Source organism: Cnephaeus nilssonii (genome assembly GCF_951640355.1).
Source record: "Cnephaeus nilssonii genome assembly, chromosome: 12".
Classification (NCBI taxonomy): Eukaryota; Metazoa; Chordata; class Mammalia; order Chiroptera; family Vespertilionidae; genus Cnephaeus; species Cnephaeus nilssonii.
This window is the reverse complement of record NC_137083.1, coordinates 29,195,784-29,222,594: the sequence shown is the minus strand read 5'-3', so window position 1 is coordinate 29,222,594 and position 26,811 is coordinate 29,195,784. Positions and strand designations below refer to the sequence as shown.

General features: G+C 39.9%; 1 protein-coding gene across 3 annotated transcripts; it reads left to right on the top strand.

Moving 5' to 3' along the window:
- Window positions 1-873: 873 nt before the first annotated feature.
- Window positions 874-25,810, top strand: STEAP2 (STEAP2 metalloreductase). 3 transcript variants are annotated; one of them, XM_079785605.1, is made up of 7 exons: window positions 874-1,266; window positions 1,508-1,559; window positions 12,943-13,067; window positions 13,308-13,832; window positions 16,331-16,858; window positions 18,774-18,938; window positions 20,930-25,810. In XM_079785605.1, the coding sequence occupies exons 4-7, from the start codon at window positions 13,341-13,343 to the stop codon at window positions 21,215-21,217; spliced, it is 1,473 nt and encodes a 490-aa protein (XP_079641731.1). In that variant the 5' UTR covers window positions 874-1,266; window positions 1,508-1,559; window positions 12,943-13,067; window positions 13,308-13,340; the 3' UTR covers window positions 21,218-25,810. The 3 variants fall into 3 exon arrangements, with proteins under 3 accessions (XP_079641731.1, XP_079641730.1, XP_079641732.1); XM_079785604.1 differs by having other exon boundaries at window positions 1,504-1,559; XM_079785606.1 differs by lacking the exon at window positions 1,508-1,559.
- The last annotated feature ends 1,001 nt before the right edge of the window (window positions 25,811-26,811 follow it).

The following is a 26,811-nucleotide window of genomic DNA, read 5'->3' as shown; positions in this document are numbered from 1 at the left end:
ACTGAGCATAACTCGGGTAGTGTGTCACTTTGAGGAAAAAACTAACTCCAAGACTCTAGTCGCAAATGTTTCATCCTCAGGAGCAGCAAATGTTTCATCCTCGGCACGCGGCCGCGTGTCATCAGAAATGGCTACGCGTGTCAGTGCTGACACGCGTGCCATAGGTTCGCCATCACTGCTCTAATTTCTTATTTCTTCTACTGACACCTTCTACACGAAAGATGAAGGGTGCCTGACTACTGGGTCATCTGCAGGGAGAAATTTCCAGAATCCCCAAACGAAAGGTAGCCCTTACAGCTCCTAGATCCCCTCAACACTCAAGGCCACTGTGGCCCGGGGAGTGTAAGGGGCTTTACCGGGAACCCAGGTCTCCTAACTCCGGGCTTCATTAACCCTCTTCTCCCCAACACCACCGCTCCCGTGGCACCGGGTAGAGCGAGGGTCAAAGTCAACAGACTGATCTCCCGTCCGCGGGCTGTGAGGGAGTTTTAAAACGCGTTTCCCGAAAGGGCATTTCTGAACATTTTATTCCCCAAACTCTGCACAGCCGAAAGATGGGTTAGAGGTGTGTGTGTGGGGGGGGGGGGGGGGGGGGACGGGAGAGAGAGCGCGGTTTCTGGGATTCTGGAGGGGAACTGGGAGTGGGGAGAGGGCATTTGGGGGCAGGGGCGCACTAAAAAGCGGTGGAGAGTGGAGAGGCGACCCAAAGCGGAGGAGCAGAAAAGTGGGCTTGATTTATCTAGAAGGAATCTGGGGGGGGGGCGGGGGGGAGCAAGGCCAGGGATAGATGCTCAGTTGCTCCGAGGTCGGGGAGTGGAGTGGGGAGGAGCTCAAAACTGGAGCGGTTCGAGCACGGCTCACCCCACTCGGCGCTCGCCCTCCTCCCGGACTCTCCCCGACGCCCTCCCGTGACCCCTCCGGACTCGGCGCCTCCTCCCCGAGCCGCACCGCTCTCCCTCCCCGCCCGCCGGGCCCTTGGTCCGCGCTCCAGGGACCGATCGCGCTCGGCACGGTCTCGGAGCGCAGCCCCCGGCGGTGCGTCACCGCCAGGCCGGCCCCCGCCGCCCCCTCCCTCCGCCTCCTCCCGGCCCCACGCGATCCAGCCGGGAGAGGCGGGGAGCCGGGAGCGCGGCCGCCGCGCAGCCACCCCGCAGCCGCCGGCCGGAGGCGCAGCCCCTAGGCCCCGAGCCCGGGCCCCCGGGGAGTCGGCGGCGCCGCGGGAGACCCGCAGGCTGGTGGCCCCTGCGCGGCGCGGAGGGCGCGGAGGTGAGCGGGTCGGAGGGGGCGCGCGGCGAGGCGGCGGCCGCGGAGGGGAGGGTCCGGATGCAGTGGGCGCCACGCGCCGGGTCCTCCCTCCCCGGATCCCGCGCCCTCCGCGGGAGCCCGTCCCGAGTGGCGGCGTCCCCGATCGCGCACCTGGGGGTGGGGAGTGGGAAGGCTCCGGAACGGTGTCGGTTCCACCGGTTCCTCCCCTTACTCCTCTGGGTCTCCCCTCGCTCCCAGGTAGACCGGAGGTTGGGCCCAGAAGGAAGGAGGCCGGGATCGAGACTTCGTCCCAGGTAGGCTGTGCCCCTGCCTCCCTGACAGCCTGTCTCCCCGCCACTTTGGGGGCGGGTGCAGCGCATTTCATTGAAAAATCATACCATCACCGCTTTGCCAACAAGGGAGTATTGCTAGTATTCATTTTGTTAATTAGCCGGTTATGTGACCGTGGTGTGTTCAGGCCATGGTGTGTTTAGAAAGTAATTGGCCTCGCCTGGAAGTGCCCTCAATTATGTTGGAGCCCAGTGTTCAGCCGCAGCCAAAACTTGTTGAAAATGATGCCCTAAAAAAATCTGGCTCTTAAAATAGGGCAGAGAGATCAAGAGAATCTTTGTCAGGAGATTTCCATTACTCCCACCCTTTAGGGGAAGAATTGGTGTCAGTTTTTACTCCTCCTCAGGCAGTTCATTTTTTAGGTAGAAAACCTTATTTCAGGCCGTGGTTTATTATTCGTCATTATGGGTGAAAGGGGGAGAAATGGAACAAACTTCTGACCTTTCCCCCACCTTCGTGTCTCTGATTAGATTACAGTCCTGTTAGCCGCCCCACTACTGGGAACCTTGTTAGTTCTCTCCAAACCACTTCGGCGATCCCCCCACTCTCCCCCGACCCCCCCACACACTTTTTCCACCTTTATTATTTCTTTGCTGTGTTCATCTCCATTTATTTTTTTTCTTTCTCTAAGGTGTGTATATTTTTTTTTACTCTGCACCTCTCCCTCTGTTGTTTCAAAAATTAAAAGCTGTTTACAGAAGAAAAATGCCCATCCTAGATAATTTTCAGAATATTTAGAAACAGTTTGCAGTTCCTTTCTCTTAGCTAATCAGTCTTTTGGGGTTTGAGGGAAGAGACAATATCAATAATGATAAACTGAGCTAATTGTGCAAAAAGGAAATGAAAAGCTATATCTAAGTCACTTTTTCTTGCAGTGATGACATGGAAAATATACTTGTAGTGAGTGAACATAATTACCTTTTAGTACTGAAGAAGTAGCACAGATGAAGGCAAACAAATGTTTACAGAAAGGATCATAAATGAGTTAGAAAGGTGATCAAGAAGGCAAACCGGAAGTTTAAAAGACGAGGCCTTCAGGACATCAGGCGATACATTTATTCTGTGCTCAGCCAGTAACCATGACATTCAGATAACCATGATATTGACTTATTAATTACCTGCTTTGGGCCTCCATGTCTTGGTCAGTGAAAAGAGGGATCTTACCTAGAGACCTATTACATATCTTTCGGTCCTGACATTTTTTGATGCATACAGCAGCAAAGAATATTTATTGGACTCTTATTTACTACGTGCCGGGCATTGTGGAGGCAGTGATGGACAAGATAAACCTGGTTCTGCCCCCAGGAAGATTTTTGTCTGGTGGGGGAAATAATAGTGAATAAAGAAACAATGGCATAAGGTAATTACAAAGGAAACATAACAAGAGCGGAAAGGAAAACAAAGCAAAACTGTAGTGACTCATTCTGTTCAAGAGACATAACAGCATGTGAAGAGTTCTCCACATGGGAACCAGAATGGTCTTTTCTTTCTTCTAGAAAAGGATGCTGTGTCTGGACCATCTATGATAATAACAGCATAATATGCTAATTAGACCGGACGTCCTTCCGGATGAAGCTGGGGCGGCGAGGGAAGCCCTGGTCCCAGGTGCCAAGGGAAGCCCGTGCTGGCAGCCAGGGAAAGAAAGGCCTACTCTTTTTTTTTTTTTTAATTTTATTTTATTGTTTAAAGTATTACATATAGTAGTACATATATCTCCTTTTTTTCCCCCCATAGACCTTCCCCCAGCCTCCCCTACTCCCTGTCGCAGGCCCTCATCCCACCCCCCCAGTGTCTTGTGTCCATTGGTGTGCTTATATGCATGCATACAAGTCCTTTGATTGATCTCTTTCCCCCTCTCCCCAACACTCCCCAGTCTTTCCACTGTAATTTGACAGTCTGTTCGGTGCTTTACTGCCTCTGTGTCTATCTTTTTGCTCATCAGGTTATAATGTTCTGTTATTTTCCATAAATGAGTGAGATCATGTGGTATTTTTCTTTCATTGCCTGCATGGATTTCGTACATCGGGCCTCTGGTCGGGAAGAACAGTCATGCAGGATGGGACTGAGAGGTGTGCAGGGGCTATCGAGTTCGTTTGGGGCCTTTTAGGTGATGGTCAGGAAGGTAGCTATAGTTCTAAGTGCCACAGAAGACCATTGAATTTTAAGGAGGGAGAGACATCATCTTATTTTCGTTTTAAGATGATCTTAGCTGCTCTGTGGAGAATGATTTGGGAAGAGGCAAAGGAGAACGTAGAGAGAGACTTTATCAGGAAGTGTTTGTAGAGTTTGGATGAGAAATGCTAGAGACTGAATTAAACTGGTGTCAGTGGAGAGGTTATTTAAGAAATATTTTGGAGAACAGGAGTTGATGTGGATTGTACGTCAAGGGTGAGGGAAAGCCAGGACTCAAGAATGACTCCCAGATTTTTGACTTAAGCAACTTGTAGGTTATAGTACCATTTATTGAAATGAGAAAATCTGGATTATTTTATTTAAATTCTTTATTGTTGAAAGTATTGCATATGTCTCCTTTTCCCCCCATTGACCTCTCCCAGGCCGCTCCCACACCCCAGCACATGCCCTCACCCCCCTACTGTCTTTGTCCATTGGTTATGCTTATATGAATGCTAAATGATTTTAAATATTTTTTTAAAAAAGACTTGGAAACAAAAGAATTTAATGTTGGAAAGGACTGCAGGAGTCAAGTACAACCTCTTTGTTTTCCTTTTTAAAAAATATTTTTAAAATATATTTTTATTGATTTCAGAGAGAGGAAGGGAGAGGGAGAGAGAGATAGACACATCAATGATGAGAGAGAATCACGACTGGCTGCCTTCTGCAAGCCCCTACTGCAGGTCAAACCTGCAACCCTGACATGTGCCCTGACCAGGAATCAAACCTTGACCTCCTGGTTCTTGGGTAGACAGACACTCAACCACTGAGCCACACCGGTGAGGCTTTTGTTTTCTATTTTACAAAGGAAGCAGACTCAGAAAACAAGTTGATTTCAGAAGCCGAGGCCTGTTCTTTCTTCTCGACATCACATAAACAAATCTTCCATAATTACCACAGTAATCTTCTCAGTTATTTAGTCTATATTTCCTATGAAAAACATCAAATGAAAAGATAGCGAGACTAGTCAAAGCGTGGCCCATGGACCACAGCATCACCTGGTGAGGCCCACAGGCATCACCTGGGAGCTTGGGAGAAATACAGAACCTCGAGCCTCATTCCAGAACTGGAGGACCAGAATGCATTTTAACAAGATTCCCGGGTGATCATATTCACATTAAAATTTGGTAGGCGCTCTTCTAGAGCCAGTCAATCCACTTGGAAACTCTCGTCTGCTCAGGTCAGCAGAACCTAGGGTGTCTGGAGAACTAAGAGGAGCCCCTTGTCAGACAGAAGGAAGAGATACCTCACTAGAACATTCTGAATTCTGCATGTTATGCAAAAACAGGAACAATGTATGCTGTGTGGCGGGGTGACACATTTTAAGGAAAGTGAAGAGAAAATTATAAAATAGTGAGTGGATCTACTAATGCTGTTACTGCCTGAGTGGAAAAAGGGAAAAGACTGCATGTAAATTCTTCAGCTTCCCCCATTCAAAGGCAACAATTGTTCTCCCACTAGTGTTTTTCATGATTACAAATATGGACCCTGAGAAAGAAAATACCTACTAAAAAAGGCTCCCCCGTGGCTGACTGGGTTCAAATTTTAAAAACAAACAAACATACAACAACGATTCAAAACAAAACAAAACAGAGCCTAGCAGCCATTTACACACGGGCCTCTCATGCAAACTGCACTTCAGAGGAAAGCGTGCACTGAACTGCCTGCCTGCCCTGTGTTTCTGCCTTCTGAGCCAGGCCTTATAAAGCAGTTCCTGGAACCCTATTTCAACCAATAGGACTCATGCAATCGGAGCTGCACAGCTGTATCCCCATCAGTTTCTTCACTGACCAATCAGAGCGGCCCCATTCTGACCAATCAGTACAGTGCCTTTTGGACCAGTCAAACTGAGGATTTGGAGTCCTCATTTGCATGAGTCGAAGGGGACCAAGGGCAGAGACATCTGTCTATATAAGTCAGCTCCCCTCTGGTTCTGAGAATGCACTTTCCCTTTCCACGGAAGACTGTCTGTTTTCTGGCTGGAGCAGAGCAGAGCAGGCCAGTGCAGACTGGCACAGAATGGAGCAGACCAGCAAAGAGCAAAGCAGACTGGTGTGGAACATAGCTGACCAGCTGGGAACAGGGTAGAGAGGTCTAGCTAGAGAGGGTGCTGGCCTTGGGGGCCACCTCATAGCCTTGCTGTATCACAGATGAGCTGTTTTGCACTGAATAAAGTTTCCTTCTTCACTGAACCCCAAATTGGGGATTCCTGTTGGCATTGAATTGGCGCTAAGGAGGACTGGTTGACACAAACGATAATGTAAAAAGGAGCATAATTGAGGATCAAAAAGCCACATAAGTTATCTCCAAATACCAGAATAAGTATTAGGTTGAATCCTGAAACTTTTAGTAGAGGTGTTTTCAATCTTGGCTGATGGTCTCTAAAACAAAATCTTGATGCCCAGGCTGAATTCCAGACCAAGGAAATAAAAATCTGAGCAGATGGGTGGTGGTGACTAGGTATCACTATGTTATAAAGGTCCTCGGTCAATCGATTGTGCAGCTCAAGTTGAGAACCCCTGCTTTAGTAGGTCCTTTTTCCTTGACGGAAGAGGCAGCTCTGAGATTGCAGTTCTGCCTGTACACTCACCCAAACGGTGGGATCTCCTATTTCTCTCCTAGCACCAAGCAGAGTCAGCAAAACTCAGGTCACACTCTGCGGTGTGTATGAAAGCCCATGGGGCTTTCAGAACATTAAGGGAGGCAGGATTTTTTAAAAGAGGCACTTACTGTTGGCCAATTTTGTTAAAATGTGAGTAAAAACAGTTACTGCTGATGAAATGTTCTAAAATTGGATTGTGGTGATGGTTGCATAACTGTAAATTTACTGAGAATTATTAATGTATACACTTAAAGTGGGTAAAATTTATGCTGTGTAAATTACACCCCAATAAAGCTTTTTTTTCAGTTGTCCACATTCTTGATTTCAACATATAATTAGATAGGAAGCCAGTGCCTGTTTTGTGTAATTGGAGTGTCAGTACCTAGCCTGATGCTTAGTGGATAAGGCCGATGATGATGTTGGGTTGGTGAATGGTTGGGGATGGATGGATGGATGGATGGATGAATGTCATTATGATCATAGGTTGTGGCCTCATTTCTAAATTGATGTCAATCACCAGAGAGCCCTAAAGTTTATAGCACTCAGTGAACATTAGTGCCATTTGTAATCTGTTTTGTGTTATGGCATTGAAATTAGGGAAATGAGTTTGCATAGGCCTTTCATAGAAGATTTTTTTTACAAGTGACTTACTGCAACACAGAACAAGTTGTATTCATTACCCAGTAAACATATGCATCCGTATCTCAATACCATCTGCAACAAGGTTATTGTTTCTTTATTTTATAACTGGCAGTTTGTAGCTTGTACTTCTTTAACCCCTTCACCTATTTTGCCCATCCTCCCACCCCTCATCCCTCTGGCAACCACCAATTTGATCTCTGTATGTATGAGTCTGCTTCTGTTTTATTTTACTGATTTATTTTTATTTTTTTAGGTTCCACATATAAGTGAAATCATACGGCATTTCACTTAGCATAATACCTTCCAGGTCTATCCATGTTGTTGCAAATGGCAAGATTTTGTTCTTTTTTATGGCTGTTTCCATATCTTGGCTGTTGTGAATAATGTTGCAGTGAATAGAGGGATGCACATTTCTTTTTTGAGTTAGTGTTTTTGTTTTCTTCAGGTAAATACCCAGAAGTATAATTGGTGGGCCCTATGATAGTTCTGCTTTTAATTTTTTTGAGAACCTCCATACTGTTTCCACAGTGGCTGCACCAGTGTCCATTCCCACTAGCAGTGCACAAGGGTTCCTTTTTCGCCACATCCTTGCCAACACTTGTTATTTTTTGTCTTTTTGCTAATTCTCATCCTGATGGGTATAAAGTGGTATCTCATTGTGAGGTTGAACAACTTTTTTCCCCTCCTCCCTCCCTCCCCGCTTCCTTGAACAACTTTTTATGTGCCTGTTGGCCATCTCTATGGCTTCATAGACAATGAAAAAAATGTCTATTAAGATCTTCTGCCCATTTTTAAGTCAGATTTTATGTTTTTGATATTTAATTGTTCCATATACTTTTTAATCACTGTAGACCAGCGATAACTTTATATTTGGAAACCAGTGCCCTAACACTTTTAAGGTAAGGTCACAGAAAGCGAATTTAACTTAGGGTCCTTATAGGCTTAAGCGTAAATGAACCTGTAATGCACTGTCATTAACGTGGCTTGAAGCAGCCCTGTGTAACTTATTTTTATTTTAAAACATTTTTATTGATTGATTTTAGAGAGAGAGAGAGAGAGGAAGTGGGAGAAAGAGAGAGAAAGAGAAACATCCATTTGTTGTTCCTCTTATTGATGCACTCATTGGTTGCTTCTTGTATGTGCCCTGACCAGAAATCGAACCCGCAACCTTGGGGTAGGTATCGAGACGATGCTCTAACCAACTGAGCTACCCTGTGTAATTTAGAGATGATTTTGTAAGTATAATTTTATATATATGAATGACTTAAAGTAAGGGAACACCATGAGGTATTTCTGTTCCCTGATTTTTTAGAGCAAATACGCTCTTACCGTACAAGCTAGTTCTTAATTGTATGATGATGTGAGGTGTTTTTTTATGCTTTTAATTCTACGTACAGCTTGTGTTTTCCTAACTAGAATGTAAATCCTGAGTGTAAGCGCCGTGCTTCTTTTGTCCTTTATCTCTCCTATGCAAAGCACACAGTGGCCTCCGTAAATTCATGCTGGTCACACAGCAGGGTAGGTCTGTCTTGCCAGTTACAGTCCCATCATTTCTTGTCAATGGAGATGTACAATGTAAGGTTTTTAGATATACAAGGTAAATACAAGGTAAACCTCCTTCAGATATTGACATTATTCATTTTTTATAACCCCATTTTTTTTTGCAGATGTCACAGTTTTAATTAACTTCAGCTCAGCGGTTAACCTAGTGAGCCAAATGGTAGCTTAGCAAATTCCGAGTTGATTGATGCGATCTGGTCCCCGTGTGTCCGCACTAGATCGTTACCCATAGTTTGTGGGAACGAGTCGCTCTTAGGCCTGTGTATGGATGCGTTCCACAGGACACCGGCCCTCTTCTCGGCCCTTTCTTCTTTCTTCCCTCTAAAAAGCAGGCGCTCTGCAGAGTCCTCAGAAGACAAACGGGTTGCTAGCTGGGTTTCCTCAAAAGTTACCCAGCAACCATTCATGTTTGGTTTTGTAGTATTAATAAATTTAATTCCTTGTTTGGTTTTGATCCAAAAATATGCAATTATTTCAGCATTTTACCTGTTTTGTAGCTAGAATTCTTAAGCTTATAGCTCTGGATTTATCTAAAACTATCCTAGCTGCCGAAACCGGTTTGGCTCAGTGGATAGAGCATCGGCCTGCGGACTCAAGGGTCCCAGGTTCGATTCCGGTCAAGGGCATGTACATTGGTTGCGGGCACATCCCCGGTGGGGGGTGTGCAGGAGGCAGCTGGTCGATGATTCTCTCTCATCGATGTTTCTAGCTCTCTATCCCTCTACCTTCCTCTCTGTAAAAAAAAATCAATAAAATATATTTTAAAGAAATAATAATAAAATAAAATAAAACTATCCTAAGCTGAGATTCACATTGTAACTATTTAAGGTTAGTATTGATTTTAGAGAATATAGTTACAGGCGACATTTGAAGATCTAAACAATTTAAAAATCTCCCCAAATATGTTTGCCCTGCAGTTTTAGAATGAGCCGAGGTTGGAAGACTCGTATTTAAATCCTGGTTGGATCACTACAAACTGCATTGACTTAAGTAAATCATTAAAATTCTGAGTCTCTTTCCCCATCTTTAAGATGGGCATAATATGTACTCCACAGGCATTTGAGAATTCAATAAGATAATATTATATATGAAAAACTTGTGCACTATTAAATAGCACACATATTTTAGTACTGTAAGCTTTCAACAATACACAAATAACCCATCTCTCAAATCCTTTACAAGTTCTTTTTTTTTCTCTTTCTCGTGGATACTTTTACATTCCTTAAAACTATAACGAAGAGTCTCATTTATCAGGCCAACTTTTATTTATAGTTACAGTCACACCATTAAAGGGTTCAGTTAGAACTTGCCATTATAGAAATATAATGTGAATAAGGGTCAAACATGTTAGAACACTTGCCCGTAAATATGTTTAAAAATACATGTTACAGTGGGAGGCCCCTTAGGTCCTAATGAATTTTTATCTGTTCACATTCTGATTTACTGAAGGGGCTTGAATTTGCTTTATAAAATTAGCAGATAACTGATACTGTTTTGCTTTTAGTTTGAAAAGACCTTGATCATCATGATAGATTTCAAGATTTTGCAATTCTTATATTTTGGGAGATGCAACAATCTCTTCTCAGAAGAAGTTAGGACTAGGGTATATGACACTTGGGTTCCTGTGTGTAAGCTTAGTAACCCTTTTACCCTTAGACATTATATAGGACTAAGGGTAAGTTGGTCAATTCAACTTGAATTGTCAGAATGAAATGATCATTCATTAAATTACTTTTGGTTCTTTTAACTGCTCCTGAATAGTGAAGATAACCCACCACTTCTCCAAGAGGATCTTGATGTTTTTGTACTACCCTGGTCCATCTGACCCCCTCTTGGCCTTCTGGGTACCTGAAATCACTCCAGGGAAAGCAGCTAATTACCATCCCTTCTCACTTGAAAAGTGTGAAGTGAAGCATGTGTAATAGATTAAAAATAGTGAGTTTTCTCCTTTCCCAGGATCTGAGTGAGACATTAAGAATACTAGGTAATGCTGAGGAGTAATGATATGGCCAAAGAAGACTATACTAATACTAGAGCCCGGTGCACAAAATTCATGCACTAAGCGGGGGTTGGGGGAGAGTTCCTCAGCCCGGCCTGTGCCCTCTCACAGTCTGGGACCCCTTTGGGGATGTCCACCTGCCAGCTTAGGCCCAATCCCCCTCAGACATCCCTCTCGCAGTATAGGACTCTCACAGTCCGGGACACACACACACACACACACACACACACACACACACACACACACTCGCTCCTTACCGCCCACTTACAGTGGAGGCAGGAGAGGCTCCCACCCCCACTGCTGTGCTCACCAGCTGTGAGCTTGGCTTCTGGCTGAGCGGCGCTCCCCCTGTGGGAGCGCACTGACCACCAGGGGGCAGCTTCTGCATTAAGCGTCTGCCCCCTGGTGGTCAGTGCGCATCATAGTGACTGGTTGTTCTGCCGGTCATTCCGCCATTCAATCGATTTGCATATTAGGGTTTTATTATATAGGATGAGCACACCTCTTCCCCTTTTCCCTCATGCCCAAAGAAAAAGCCCTTTCTTAAATTCCTTACATTTGCCCAAATGACACATGCCTTAGCTCCGTGGTCAGCAAGCTGCGGCTCGTGGGCCACATGCGGCTCTTTGGCCCCTTGAGTGTGGCTCTTCCACAAAATACCACGGCCTGGGCGAGTCTATTTTGAAGAAGTGGCGTTAGTGGCGTTTAAGTTTAAAAAATTTGGCTCTCAAAAGAAATTTCAATCGTACTGTTGATATTTGGCTCTGTTGACTAATGTGTTTGCCGACCACTGCCTTAGCTGAACTTAGCATGCACATGGATTCTAATCCTAGCTCCCTCACTTTCTCTCTTATGACCTTGAACAAATAAATTATCCTTTGCTTGTGTTAATTTCTTCATCTTTAAAATGGGCATCCTGTGGTGATTGTGGGAATTCAATCAGTTAATGTATAAAGCACAACAAACCTGACAGAGAATGTGCTATAATGAGTATTAGGTTATATTATTTTTTCTTTCTAAAGATTAATTTGCCCTAACTGGTTTGGCTCAGTGGATAGAACATCGGGCTTCGGACTCAAGGGTCCCAGGTTCCATTCTGGTCAAGAGCATGTACCTTGGTTGCGGGTACATACCCAGTAGGGGGTGTGCAGGAGGCAGCTGATCGATGTTTCTCTCTCATTGATGTTTCTAACTCTCTCTCCCTCTCCCTCTCCCTTCCTCTCTGTAAAAAAATCAATAAAAAATATATTTAAAAAAATAAAAATTAATTTACTGGGTTTTTTTTTTGAGTCATTGTATGTGATCCATTTCTAGGATAAAAAGTTGAATATTTTTAGCTCCAGTAATTTCAAATTTCATTTACTACAAACCTCAAAAACATGTTTTTGAAACGTTCCACCTTTCCTGTAAAATCCATTACATTCTCTGAAGTGATCCACATCTGTTTTTAGCATAAAAGAAATGGTGCAATGAGGAGAGAAAGGAAGAGTATTTTTCATTCATTCCCATTAGTGACACTGATTTATGGCATTCTGATTGTTATTTTGGAGAAAGTTATTTCAAACATTTCAGATGTTAGTCACTTAAAGAATTTGATAAATTTCCCCAGAAAGACTAATTGTGTTGTATTCTATCCCACCAATGAATAAAAGAAGGAAAGATTTCACAAGTATTGTCTAATTTAAGTCCATAAACACATTACTAATATAATTGAGAAGCTAACTTTGTCAATGATGAGTTAGAGGATATAGGGTGAATGATAGAAGCCAATTATATTTAATTCTTTATTATATTTTTATGCCTGTTTTTCTTAAGGTATTATATAAGTACCAAGGTTCATTAGTAGTTCATTCTTTAGTAGTTGATTTATCTTATTCTCATTTAATAAGAGTCAGGTGTATAGGATAGTTGATAGACCACGCCAAATGACTCTTGAGAGTTTGGATTTAAAGATTTTTTTTTTAATTTATTGATTGATTTTAGAGAAAGAGAGGAATGGAGAGAGAGAGAGAGAGAGAGAGAGAGAGAGAGAGAGAGAGAGAGAGAGAGAGATTGATTTGTTATCCCGCTTATGTATGCATTCATTGGTTGATTCTTATATGTGTCCTGACCAGAGATGGAACCCACAACCTTGGTGTATCAGGAGGACACCCTCACCAGCTGAGCTACCTGGACAGGGCCCTTTGATTTTCATGGTTTTTCTTCTTCTGTTGTCCTGTGTGCTATAACGTCCTATCATAGTCCTTTCTACCACTAGCAGCTTTTCTGATCTGTTGCCTCTGATCTGCTGAGAAACTGGGTAATCAGGTTAGAACTGTGTTTTTAAAAATGTTCTAGGTGAAGATAGCCATCTCTTCCTTTTGTTCCCTAGTGCCCTGTTGCTCAAAGAGGGGTCTGCAAGACCAGCGGCAGCAGCTCACCGTACTAGAAATGCAGACTCTCGGGCCTCACTCCAGAACTGCTGAATCAGAGTCAGCGTTTTAACAAGATTCTCAGGTGATTCATGTGCACATTGAAATTTGAGCAGCCCCACTTTAGCATGTCAACTCTGTGACAGTTCATTTTTCTATGCTCAGATCCCTTTTTAGCTCGCAAATTGTGTCTCACTTGTGCTCTAAGTTATATAGCTTGCTGAAATATTTTATGTCTGCAAACGAGGGCCGTATTATAATGTCTAAAAGTGTATTCCCGTTTGGTAAGAGGTAATTGATGCACATTTTATTTTCTCTCCCCTAGGATATCCCTGGTGATCTTGGAAGAGTCTGTGCCATGGAATCTATCTCGATGATGGGAAGCCCTAAGAGCCTTAGTGATACTTTTTTGCCCAATGGCATAAATAGTATCAAAGATGCAAGGAAGGTCACTGTAGGTGTAATTGGAAGTGGGGATTTTGCCAAATCCCTGACCATTCGACTTATTCGATGTGGCTATCATGTGGTCATAGGAAGTAGAAATCCTAAATTTGCTTCTGAATTTTTTCCTCACGTGGTAGATGTCACTCATCATGAGGATGTGCTAACCAAAACAAATATCATATTTGTTGCTATACATAGAGAACATTACACCTCCCTGTGGGACCTGAGACATCTGCTCGTGGGTAAAATCCTCATTGATGTGAGCAATAACATGAGGATAAACCAATACCCAGAGTCCAATGCTGAGTATTTGGCTTCCTTATTCCCGGACTCACTGGTCGTCAAAGGATTTAATGTTATCTCAGCCTGGGCCCTTCAGTTAGGGCCTAAGGATGCCAGCCGGCAGGTGTGTATTTTTAAATTTTATTCTTGTTTATCTGGTATTTTGTAGTTATGTAGTTAAACAAATAGCATACATTTAAAAACCAAATTCGGACCCCCCCCCCCCCCAATGATTATCATTTTGAAAACTACGTAAGAGCACCTGAAAGTTCTGACCTTGCAGGGGCACACATCTTTTCTTGGACTTTTCTGTCAGAACCAGCTAATCCAAGAAAAGGCAAGGTTGGCTGGTGAAGAATGGAACACACTGAGTTGATCTCTCCTTGCTTCCTCAAAAAAAGAAACAAACAGCAAGCATGTCCTTTTCCTTCGCTCCTTCCCTCCCAACCTTCTTTCCTCCCTCTTCTTTCTTCTCCCCTCTTCCTCGCTTGCAGCTGTTCGGTAGCTGTATTCCATCGCTGTATGAAATACTACTTCCTGTGATCCCCAAGAAGAATGCTTGGGGAGTACCTTTTTATTTTACATAGGTTATTCATAGAATTTATTAAAATACAGTAGTACAGTTTATTTTATTTTTAAGTGCAGATGTTTTTGTTTGTTTGTTTGTTTGTGGTTTTTTTAAAGTGTAGGTTTTAATCCATGTGGGGAAGATAGAAGCAGATTGGATTTCTTAGGTTCTCTTTTAGCCTAGGGGTTGTGTCTAGTTCACCTTGAAAATAAAAGCAGATGGGGAACTCTCTCCACGCCTTTGTGGAATGACAGCCTTTATAAGTAAACATTTGAATAGTGTGCCTTTAAGGCATGATTCTGAATTATAACTAAGCATGATGACAAAATATTTTTATTATTTTTGTCCATAAAGATAGTTGATTAGGAGTCTTAGAAATTAAGTTCAAGTATTATGTCACTGTATGCTGCCTGTCAGTCATGATTGCCATTCACTTTCGGGTCTTTAATTTGGAAGGCTAGTAAAAGAATATATATTTTCCAATTTTCCTAAAGGCTATTTCTGAGTCCTTTTTTTCCTTTTGCATATCCACCAAAGTTTAGCAATGGATACAGACTAAATTAGAGATAAGCCTGAATTTAACCCTTTGCCCATATTTGTGATCATTTTAATTCTTTAACAACAACAAAAAATTTGTGGAACAGTGATTTAATTCAAAGGGAGCTACAGAAATTGTTTCATTTGTATTTCATACTACTCATGGCCTTGTTATGAATGTTTGATTTATACTTTTAGGTTTATTATAGAATTTTATAATTTATAGGATTTTTCCAACAAAAAAAAGAGTTTACTTCATCATTGTCACAACTGTAATAAATTAATGTAGAATGGTTTTCCTTATTTCTTTGTTATATAGGTATTGTTCCCCACTTCATTTTAGAAGTTCATGAACATGTGTATAATAGTATAGACTTTGTCACTCATCTGCCTAATATTAAGTAAAATTAACAATGCAAAGAGCTTTACATTGTCAGCATAATGTAAATAGGTTTAGCATGCCAGTGTTTTGGTGTGGTCTGTTCTAGAGCCCTTATATAAACATCTTCAGGGATAAATATATTTAGGAGTCTGTTTTCCCCAAACATTACTTAATAGCAATATTTTTCTAGCCCTTGGTGAGAGGACCTACCTGTGAGTAATAGTGGCTCACTCTAGCAATGCATTTGGTGCTCAGAAAATATTTGTTGAATTCTCACCTGCAGTAGTATATCTAAGAGGTTGTGGTAGTCTGAAAGCCCACCCCCAACCCCACCCATCTCATCATTAGTGTTCCTATAGAGTTAACACCTTAGTGTTAGAAAATGGCAGTTGATTTACTTTTTAAATTATATACCATTCCTCCCCCTCCCCCCCGGTATATTGTCATCATTTAAAGATGAAAGAATTTCATTCTGACTAATGAAATAATGTACTTGAGATAACCCATGTTTTTTTCCAGAGATACTTGGTGAATTGGTTTCTGAGCCAAAAGATACATTTTATAATACAGCATCTTGACATAATTTAGAAGTTTTAGTTGCAAATTCAGTCCTGAGTGCACGCCCATCTTCTTTCTTGCTGAATTATCTGTAAAAGGCAGTGCTTGTAATCACCCTACTAGGCAGAATCACCAACCACTATCGCCCCAAAACTAAATACTATCCTGGAAAGCCTGGCGAGCCAGCCCCACCCTGTTCTCAGTGGGAGAGAGCTGGAGGGGGCGGGGCACAACCAGCAGCTCAAACTCCACCCACTGCAGGGGAGGCCTGAATTCACAACCACGTGATCCAGAAACCTTTGTGCCTCCTGCCTTCCTTCCCCTGAGGTCATGCTGATCCAGGTTCTAGCTAGATGTGTCTGCATTTTCTTTTCATGTCATCTCACGGGACTTGGTCATTTTTAATGACACTATTGTAATCTATTAATAAATAATAAATTAATAAATGCTTTATCTCCTTAACTTTTTGCATCACTTGGTCATCACAAGTGATGCTCCGCAGACTAAGTGGAGGGTGGGATCATCACCATTTTTACAAGCAGCAATGGTAATGATGTGCCTTTTGTTTTTGCTGCAGGTTTATATTTGCAGCAACAATATTCAAGCTCGACAACAGGTTGTTGAACTTGCCCGGCAGTTGAATTTTACTCCCGTTGACGTGGGATCATTATCATCAGCCAGGGAGATTGAAAATTTACCCCTGCAACTCTTCACTCTCTGGAGAGGGCCAGTAGTGGTAGCCATAAGCCTGGCCACATTTTTCTTTCTTTATTCCTTTGTCAGAGATGTGATACATCCCTATGCTAGAAACCAGCAGAGTGACTTCTACAAGATTCCTATTGAGATTGTGAATAAAACCTTGCCCATCGTTGCCATTACTTTGCTGTCCCTGGTATACCTAGCCGGTCTCCTGGCAGCTGCTTACCAACTTTATTACGGCACCAAGTACAGGAGATTTCCACCTTGGTTGGAGACCTGGTTGCAGTGTAGGAAACAGCTTGGATTACTAAGTTTTTTCTTCGCTTCGGTCCATGTTGCCTATAGCCTCTGCTTGCCAATGAGAAGATCAGAGAGATACTTGTTTCTCAACATGGCTTATCAGCAGGTATGGAGCATGTTTGTTATTTATCTGATGCTTAATGTAATTTGTTAACCGTAAGATTAAAAATTGGGTACAACTTTGCATACCTTGGTATATTTAGGGCAGGAAAAGTACTGTTTCTTTAAATAATGTTTCTGCATAGAGTTACATGGCTAATGCAAAATCATTGATGGTGAAAGCTGCAACCATCCCTTTCTTTGCAGAATAAAAGCAGAGAAAGAAAGGATTAGGGTTTTTTCCTTCTTTTTAAAAAAAATTGATTATAGAGAGAAGAACTAAGAGAGAGAGAGAGAAAGAGAGAGAGAGAGAAAGAGGGAGAGGGAGAGGGAGAGCATTGATGTGAGCAGAAATGTAGATTGATTGTTTCCTGCACATGCCCCAACCAGAATCCCAACCTGGGTATGTGCCCTGACTGGGAATCAAACCTTTTGGTGTATTCGACAAAGCTCCTACCAACTGAGCCACACAGGCCAGGGCTGTTCTTTTATTTTTAATGTTCTTATTGCAATGATTGCTTTCAGTACTGGACAGTTGATTATTTTAATGTTTTGTAATTGGCTATGCCCCACAAAATGTTAAGGCAATTCTCAGTAAATGTATACAATAAAAATAGAACCAGTGAAAACATAAAGCAGAATAGGAAGTCCATATCAGAAGACATACGCTTACAAGATTTTTGTTATCAAAAAGCAGGAAGGATTCCAGTTCCTCAGGTGAAGCTTTTCTAGCACTTAGCTCAAGAACATCGCAAGGAGAGCTTCAGGGAGGGAGCTTAATGCTGGACTAGACTGAATTCCCCAATCACTCCCACTCAGCGGATGTGAAATAAAGTGTGCCATGGGAGCTCTTGGATGTAGCATTTCTCAGTGAAAGCCGAGGACACGGCACCAAAACAAATGTGTAAACGCTTTTTCTTTTGATAAGGAGCCAAGGCATCATGGGCCAAGTATGGAGCATCTAGTACTTACATGTGTTTCAACAATTTCAACCTAAAATAATTTTTTTGGGGAAAGAAAAATACATGAATGTTTTTAAGTCATTCTTTCCCTAAAAATACTACTTCTCTTAACTGAATAGGGAGACTTTCATATCAGCTCTCCCAGCTTCCTCCTTCAAGTCATTTGCTCAGATCTCACCCCTCCGTGAGGCCTACATTAAACACCATTTTAAATTCTGCTACCTACTTCCAACTCAACCCCGGGACTCCCAACCCCCCTTACTCTGCTTGATTATATATGCGTTATCAATGTAGTTATTATATAGGAATGAGGCAAATGGACAGTTGGAAAAGCATATTAAATAATGAGGCAATTCAAGTGGATAAATATTTGCATTCAGTAGGGCTTTATCCTCAGGGAAATCTCAGCTTCCTGTGGAAAAGAAGGTAAGAAGAAAGAGATAAATCAACATACACATACTCTTGATGTGAGAAAGGAACATACAAAAGTAGTTTAGAAATTCCTTTTCCAGGTTCTAAGTTGAACTAAGTCCAGAACGTACCCAAACAATTCAATCAAGTTTAAACCAACTTGTAAAAGTACCTCAAAACTAAGTCTAACTGCCAGTACTTCTTTGTGTCGCCTGGAACAAACCACGTGGCATTTCGTGGTCTTTGAACACCGGAGTCCCTGTAACTGTGATGCGTTACAAATGTGAGACAGGTTTACCCGCTCTTCTCACACATATGCAAAGAAAGAGAGAATCCTAGTCCTGCCTTTGTTTAACTCTCCATTCTCTTTTTCCCCATGCCTGAAACAATACCATCCAGTAATAGGTTCTCCATAACAGTTTGTTAAATTGAATTAATACAACTTAACTATGTCCATACGTGATGTATTCTTATGCCAGGAGTGAACTCTGTGCTGAAAAAGTTAATGTTCTACCAAATAAGGGAAACTCATGTTTGCTCTCTTGTTAGGTTCATGCGGACATTAAAAACTCTTGGAATGAGGAAGAAGTTTGGAGAATTGAAATGTATATCTCCTTTGGCATCATGAGCCTGGGCTTACTGTCCCTCCTGGCAGTCACCTCCATCCCTTCCGTGAGCAATGCTTTAAACTGGAGGGAATTCAGTTTTATTCAGGTACGTGGGGTTTTGTTTGGTGAGGGAAGGGGCTGCATAGAATTACATGTTAGGTACAGTTGAATTTGAAATATGTTTCTTATGAAAAGAGCCTCTGGAGGCTGTGTTTTTGCATGGAAGCGTGGTGACCTCATATGGTTGGAGGCTAGCTTAGGCCCATCCTGGTTTAGTAAGTGAAGGACCAGTTCAGGATTCTACAGCACTGATAGCCCTGCCTGCTATGCTATGGATAAAGGTTATTTTAATCAGGAAAAAAAAAAAATGAAGGTGGGGATGTGTGAGCTTAGAACAAGTTGAAGCCAAAAGTCAATGTGTTATTAGCCAAATGAAGAATTATTTTATATTTTGAATCATCCTGCTGTGTCCAGAAAAATCTCATTAATTTGAATTCAAGTGAGGAGGAGGTCAGTCTAATATTTAAAAGAATATTTTAAAGTAGTGACAAACCAGATAACTCACTTAGTGGATTATGACAAGCAACCAGCCTTATGAACTTGCTAGTGTATTTAGTATATAAATTATATACATATGTATGTGAGTGTCTACAAAGGGGTTTATATTTGCATTTTTAAAAAATCAGGACATGCTTTCATTGATTTTAGAAAGAAAGAGAGAAGCATCAACATGAGAGAGAAACATTGATTGGTTGCCTCCCTCATGCTTCCCAATCATGGATTGAACCCACAACCTGGGTATGTGCTCTGACCGGGAATGGGACCTGTCATCTTTCTGTGTATGGGACAATACTCCAACCAACCGAGCCACGAGGCCAGGGCTACATTTGCATATTTAAAAATATATAACTCAAACATAGACCCAATTAGTATTGGCTGTATCCACATGGTTTACAGCACTATAATGCCAATAAGTAACATTTGGTGATAAACTGAATTTTGGGGGGGCGGGGCAGTCTTTATTTACTTGAGCTTTTTTGTTTTTTACATTATCTAAAAATATCATTCAAATTAAGGGCATTTCCCTGGTCTAAATTCTTTTTTCTTCTTTTGAAGGAAAAAAAAAATATGAATACTTTGCAAAGTGCTAGTTTAATCACACCTGGAAAGAAATAGAAGGGCCTCAGATGAAAGGTGCTAGATGGGTGCAAACTATCATTATTATACATTTAGATGAGTAATTGCAGACAGAACAGTTTTCTGCTAGAGTTTTGATCCTTTCCCAGTTAAGTTAGATGTTACATCATTCTACAGATGCAATATTGCATTGATATAATAGAGTATTTCTCAAAGTAAACAATCGAACATCATAATTTAGGGAACCAGGAATGCTGACCTTTTAGATTTTAACTTGTAAACTGCTTAACTGCAGTGCTCTTAACTCTTTTAATAAGGTCAATAAAGCCACATGCTTGAAATGCTATTTATATTACATGTTAATATATAAGGTTTTTCATATTTACCTTCAGTTAGCATGTACATATGCATACATATATATAAACACACTCATTTTTCCTAATATACACAACTGGCAGAAATGTGGATAACCTATATAAAAAAGTTTAGCAGTTTTTGTCAATAACCTTAAAGTAAAGCCAGATGTTTTGACTAGCAATCCCACTTATATCAGTTCTAAGGAAATAAACCAGAATATAGAAAAGGGCGTAGAGTGACATTATATATAGTTGAGGAAAGCTGGAAACAAAGTAAATAATCAACGAAAAGAATGGTTAAATAAATCATAGCATATCCATTCAATGGAATATTATACAGCATTAAATGTTTCATTCTCAATGACATGAGGGAAAAGTTCTTCATATAATAAAAGAAATAATTTGAATATTAAACTATGCAATATGGCTTTAATTGTGTAAAATAAAGTATGGATGTAAATATATATGAAAGTGCTTAAATTGTTTAATTTAGTAGAGAACAAAAAGTAGCTCAATAATAATTTAAGATAAAATAGATTTATTTATGAATTTGAATACTTTGCTTCTTATTCTTTGTTTCTTTTTCTTCCTCCTCCATCCGAAGTCTACTCTTGGCTACGTCGCTCTGCTCATAAGCACTTTCCATGTTTTAATTTATGGATGGAAACGAGCTTTTGAAGGAGAGTACTACAGGTTTTATACGCCCCCAAACTTTGTTCTCGCTCTTGTTTTGCCATCAATTGTAATTCTGGGTAAGAGCATTTTACTTCTTCCATGCATAAGCCAAAAGCTGAAGAGAATTAAAAAAGGCTGGGAAAAGAGCCAGTTTGTAGAAGAAGGTGTTGGAGGAGCCGTTCCTCATTTCTCACCAGAAAGGGTCACCGTCATGTGATGATAAATGGTGCTCGCTGATGCCATGAGAGTTCCTACTCACGCCATTATGTGTATGACTTCCTGTATGTTCAGTTGCCAGTGTGCTGTCAAATTGCTGTGGGCTGAAACTTGTTCAATGTGATCTCAGCCAAATAGTGGTAGAATTGTCTTCAAATTCATGTTCACAAATGTCATTTTTTGTCAGTATAGATTTTTCTAGTTAACTTGTTAAAATTTAGGTGTGTGTGTTTTTTTTTGTTTTGCACAACTGTGACATTACTGTTATTTTAACAAACTATATTCCACAATCAGGCAAAAATATTTATAGTTAATAATATAGATACAATATAATGTTAAAAACTCTTTGCAAACCAGCAGAATTTTAAGTTTTAATATAATTCAATAGATAAGTTTTTTTCTGAAGCTCAAAGGTTTTAATTATTATCCAGTGTAAGAATTAGAAATGCATAATCATATATTTTTAAAGAAAGGGTGCATTACATTAGCATCTAGGTAAGAGTACATGGTTATATTCCTATATTTCTCTCATAAGATAGGATTTGAAGAATGTCATTGATTTTGTGAATGGATGTGATTATGTGAACAAACACAAAACTGAAAAGACAAATTGAACCTGAAATTCTATTTAAAAATGCATTGGAGACATGAAAGATATACTGATAATGTGTACTTCATGAAAGATTTTCTTCCTTATCTTGTTACAAAGCAGTTCCATTTGAATATGTTGTCAGGGAGAAGACAGTAATTGTTGGCCTCCAAAACTGATTTTGCTAATATAGTACCAATCCTGGAAATCGTATAATTGTTTCTAGTTAAAGGGAAAATATTAGTTATACACACAGGTAGTTGTTTGTCAACTGATCTATGTTGTTGCACTTTAGCCAATCATCACACTCTATGGTGCAGGATTTTACAGAAGTTCATTGAGGGATTCTAACATGCCATGTACTGTTCTAAGCACTTTACTTGTATTATCCCGTTTAATACTTAAAACAGTCCTGTGACAGGGGTAGCTATCATTCTCATTTTACATACGAGAAAACTGAAGGATAAAAAGTTAAGTAATTTGCCCAAGGTCATGGAATAGTGGCAGAGCCAGCATTTAAGCCCCAGCAGTCATATTTCAGAGGCTGTGATTTTAACCACTAGGCTGAATGGCCCCTGCTCCATCTCTATGCATTACATTCATGATGCCGATCTTTCTGCTTCCTCTTTTGTATAAAGGCATTGACATTCTTGAGAGTGAGCTGTGGTTATCAAATTGTGATATAATCCACAGTTCTTACCTTGAGTGAGGATCTTGCCTGGGACGTGACCCAGGAGACCCATGGCAGTCCACATGCCTCCCAATACGGTGAGGGACTCCAGCAGAGATAGGACCATGGCAATTTTAATAAATGGCCATCTCCTTTTCTCTTCTTGAGAAGTCCTCCTGCCTGCTCAACCATTCATTGGGGAGCAGTTTGCAAGCTTGAAGGCTATTAGGGTAAGTGGTCAATTATAAATCTACTCTGGAGATATATAATCATACAAATTATTCATAAAAATTTTCAGTGCTGACATTCCACATTAAAATGTCATTTTATTCAAACTTTGGTTAGAATGCCCTACATTTTTTCCCATATGCTCTTTCCTATTAAAATAAAACGTTGCAGACAAGATACAATTATATGCACTCCTCTGGAATTATAATATTTATACACTTACCCTCTGAGGACTACTGAATCCAGCTGCCAAAAATGAAAGGGCATTTACTTAGTGGAGGCTCCCTTTCCCACCAATGGCTCTTTCCCTACTATGCATTATGTCAGTTTAATACCTTTTACTTTTTAATTGAGCTCTCCATTTCCTTTATTTTAATTATAGTATTCCCCTCTTGATAATTACTTACTTGTTAGTTCTTAGTAGGAATTCAGTTGGGTGATAACTTTTAAAGGTAAGCACTCATAAACTATTGTAGTGGACTAGTGAAATTAGCATATTTTCAATACTTTCTTGTTCCTTAAGTTTCACTGTCTTAAGACCACATGAAATGCTCACCATTTCATGTGAAAATACAATTAAATATTTTAAAAAGTTAGATGACTATTGAAGTCTATTGTTGCACATATATATTAAGTAGCCAATGTATTATAAATAAAATAATCACTCTTAGAGATAAATGGGGACTTTGGAAATATGAAAAAACAGTTTTTAAAAATATATATACATAAGATGTAACTTGTTTCAAATGGTATCTCCTTTTCTCCCTTACAAAGATAAAATTAGTTTTGAAGTTTTAGAATAAAGGTAGTATATTATAACTCTAAATATTTCAAAGCCTTTCTAAAATGCAAAAATATTGACTTAATTGTTTTACTCAGTTGACTTTTAATTGCTTTATTTTACTATTTCCTACCTGATTATTTTCTTCATCACTTTTTTTCATAATCACTTTTTTATTACTCTGGCCTCAGAAGTAGGACTGAATTCTGTTCTTGCTAGATGTGAGAAAGTGGTGGGTACTTTAAAGTAATAGGAATTTGTTTTCTAATCTGTACTTTGAGAAGTGCCCCTGAGAAAAATTATAAGAATGTAGAAAATATATCCAGTCTTAAACCTATGCAAAAAAATTAAGTAATTATTTCCTAAGAAGAAAATAATCCTGGACTGATCATGCTACTTAGATTTTCTGTGCAGGTGTCATATGTCTCTGCTATTAATAATTTTTAAGATCATGTTTAAATAAGAATATATTCATGCTAACATATTTTTCAAAGCATTTATAGAAATTTAGCTAAGATTGCCTACGTGTAGAGATTTTTATTTAAATTTTAAAATATTTTAATGTATAAATAAATTATATTTGTAGGTATTTATCGGAGATGGTTATTTTGTGCTATGTATGGGATTGGCTAATGAGCTCCAGTGTTAAACTACCTGGTTATTTTCTAATAAATTGGCATAATCCTGACTTGATTAAGGTATTTTACTTTTGAAATTAATTTGATAATAGTAACATAAGGTATATTCATTCATACAGTCAGATTATGAAAATTATTTGTGTAAAAGGGCTTAAAGAATAAATCATATCCATATTTTTGTATTGTTTATCTTCTATGAAATATGATTAAAACATTAATTCTTTTAATTGCCTTTTGCCATTAAACTATTTCATAATAAATTCTGTTGTGAGAATTCCTCTGAAAGAGGCTTATTTGTGAATTTTAAGATTTCTTAATGAGATATTTTAAATAAAGGACCATACGTTATATTCATAAGTATTTCTTTAGGAATACTATAAACACTGAACCCATGTCAGTCTATAAAATCTGTTTTTAAATAAGTAAACAGCCTAAAATGTTGTGTTGAAATTATTTTGTAAACTCATGACTTAGAGCAGTGCCAGTGTATTACAAATAATACACCTTGGTCCAGGGTTAAGATTAATATTTGTGATGTGTCATCAAGAAAAGGAGATGCTCCACCTTCCATTGTTCATACGTCAGTAAGTCAGTAAAACACATTCTATGTATTCAGTCTATGTAATGGCTCTAAATGGAACTGTAATAATTTTAGTGGAAACATAATCTGTTCGTACCTTTGAACAGTGAATTTTACAGGAATGAAAAGTTCTTTAATTTTTTTTAATGTGAAAAATTGTAAAATGCTAATATTCAGAAATTCTGCCCATATGATACCAAAACAATGTTTGGTTCAGCCTAACACATATGCACGCTGAGATTTTTGCTTTCCAACTCATTGAATTTTCATTCATGCAGCCATTCAAAATTAGGGCAGACTACATGGATACTCCCAGTGACTAGCCTGGCTAAGTTAAATCACCGAAGCAGGGGCTTTTGTATGATTTCCATAATGCCAACTTCTAGGAAATATTCTCTTAAAATTTTCTTTAAAGGTTTTACATAGTGTTTCAGATAACCAACCTGAACAGGGACTAGTTACCCTGCTTCTTTAAAAGCTGCTGTCTATCAAATTCCTCAACCGCCCTTGCAGTTGGTGATCCCATGTGACTAGTAAGTGTTGTCCAGAGAGATGTCTGGGGAATGTATGAGTGACTTCCTGGGGAGGCTTCCAGCATGTGTTCTTTATCTTATTCCTCCGTCTTGCGGGAATTCTGGAAATAACAGGAGCCTTGACAAATCCAAGAGTACCAAGGCCACACCCTAAGGAGGGCACGTTGGAGACTAAAAAGATCTTGACTACTACATTACTTGGATTGCCTTTTCCTGTAGTTCAGACATTGTAAACTTGGGTTTCTTTATATGAAGTCAAAATCAACCCATTCCAGCCTTCAGGTTTTGTCATGATACCGTTCAACACTGTTTGAATAAATGAGAATGCAATAATTCTTACCTTTAAAAGTTTTTAAAGGAAAATGTGCAGTTCATGTTAGAACTGGTTTTGCATTGTTAATTAATTATACTCATCTTCTTGTCTTCATCTTTGATTAAATATTTTTGTATCCGCTTAGAAAATAGTCTTCTTTATAACTGTGTAATAGATATTTGCTAAAACTCTGTAATCACCAAATTATTGCTATCAAATTATATGCTTTGTTTTTATATCATTCTCATAGATCTGCCTTATAAACACCTAAATAAAAAGTACTATTTAATGTGTTTTAACTTCTTTTTTGAAATGTATATAAATGAATTTTTCTATCTTATTGAATAATAATTCCAATATTTTATGGAGGCCATCTAACACTTTTTCTTTTTAGAAGTATCCAAAAAATACATGTAAATAGTTTTGGAATCCTTGGGGTTCTGTTTGTTTTTGCGAAAGTAATAATTTAAAAAAACATCTATTTAATGAGTTGGTATTCTTAAACATTTCTTTTCACTAGCATTTATTCTTTTTTAAATATGTTTTTATTGATTTCAGAGAGGAAGGGAGAAGGAGAGAGAGTTAGAAACATCAATGATGAGAGAGAATCATTGATCAGCTGCCTTCTGCACACCCCTACCGTGGATAGAACCCCTAACCCAGGCATGTGCCCTGACTGTGAATCGAACTGTGACCTCCTGGTTCATCGGTTGACACTCAACCACTGAGCCACATTGTCTGGGTCATTAAGGTTGTTTGTTTGTTTTTAAAACCAGGACTCAACACAATATTCAAGCTATAGTCTGTAAGCTCCCAGATTGCAGGAACTCTGTCCTATTCACTACTATATTTCCAGTGACTAGTGCAGTATGGTCCTACAGATTCTAACAAGATATGATGATGAATATTGATTCACCTTTACAGAAAATTGTTATTTATCACCCCACATCCATGTAGCCATGCCTGCAGTCCTCCTGCCCCAACCCAACCCATCACTACCTGCACCTCTGGCCTTGCCTCTTGGCCAGTGGCTTGGAGCTGCCCTGCTTCACCACCACCATCGCCACCACGGCCACACTGCTGTACTGAGGAGGAGAAACCCACGGACAGTGTCCGTAGAGACTCAGGCTTCCCCTGAAGCTGCCTGGCAACGCACGGGTGTTCATGTCCTGAGAGTAGAACTGCCAGTAAAACACAGGACACTTAGTTAAATTGGAATTTCAGAAAATCAACAAATAACTTTTTTAAAAAATAGATTTTTAT

Coding starts and splice junctions, on each gene's coding strand:
- STEAP2 (XM_079785606.1), top strand. CDS start 13,341: ATGGAATCTATCTCGATGATGGGAAGCCCTAAGAGCCTTAGTGATACT. Junction 13,833..16,330: donor CTAAGGATGCCAGCCGGCAG/GTGTGTATTTTT, acceptor TTTTTGCTGCAG/GTTTATATTTGCAGCAACAA. Junction 18,939..20,929: donor GGGAATTCAGTTTTATTCAG/GTACGTGGGGTT, acceptor CTCCATCCGAAG/TCTACTCTTGGCTACGTCGC.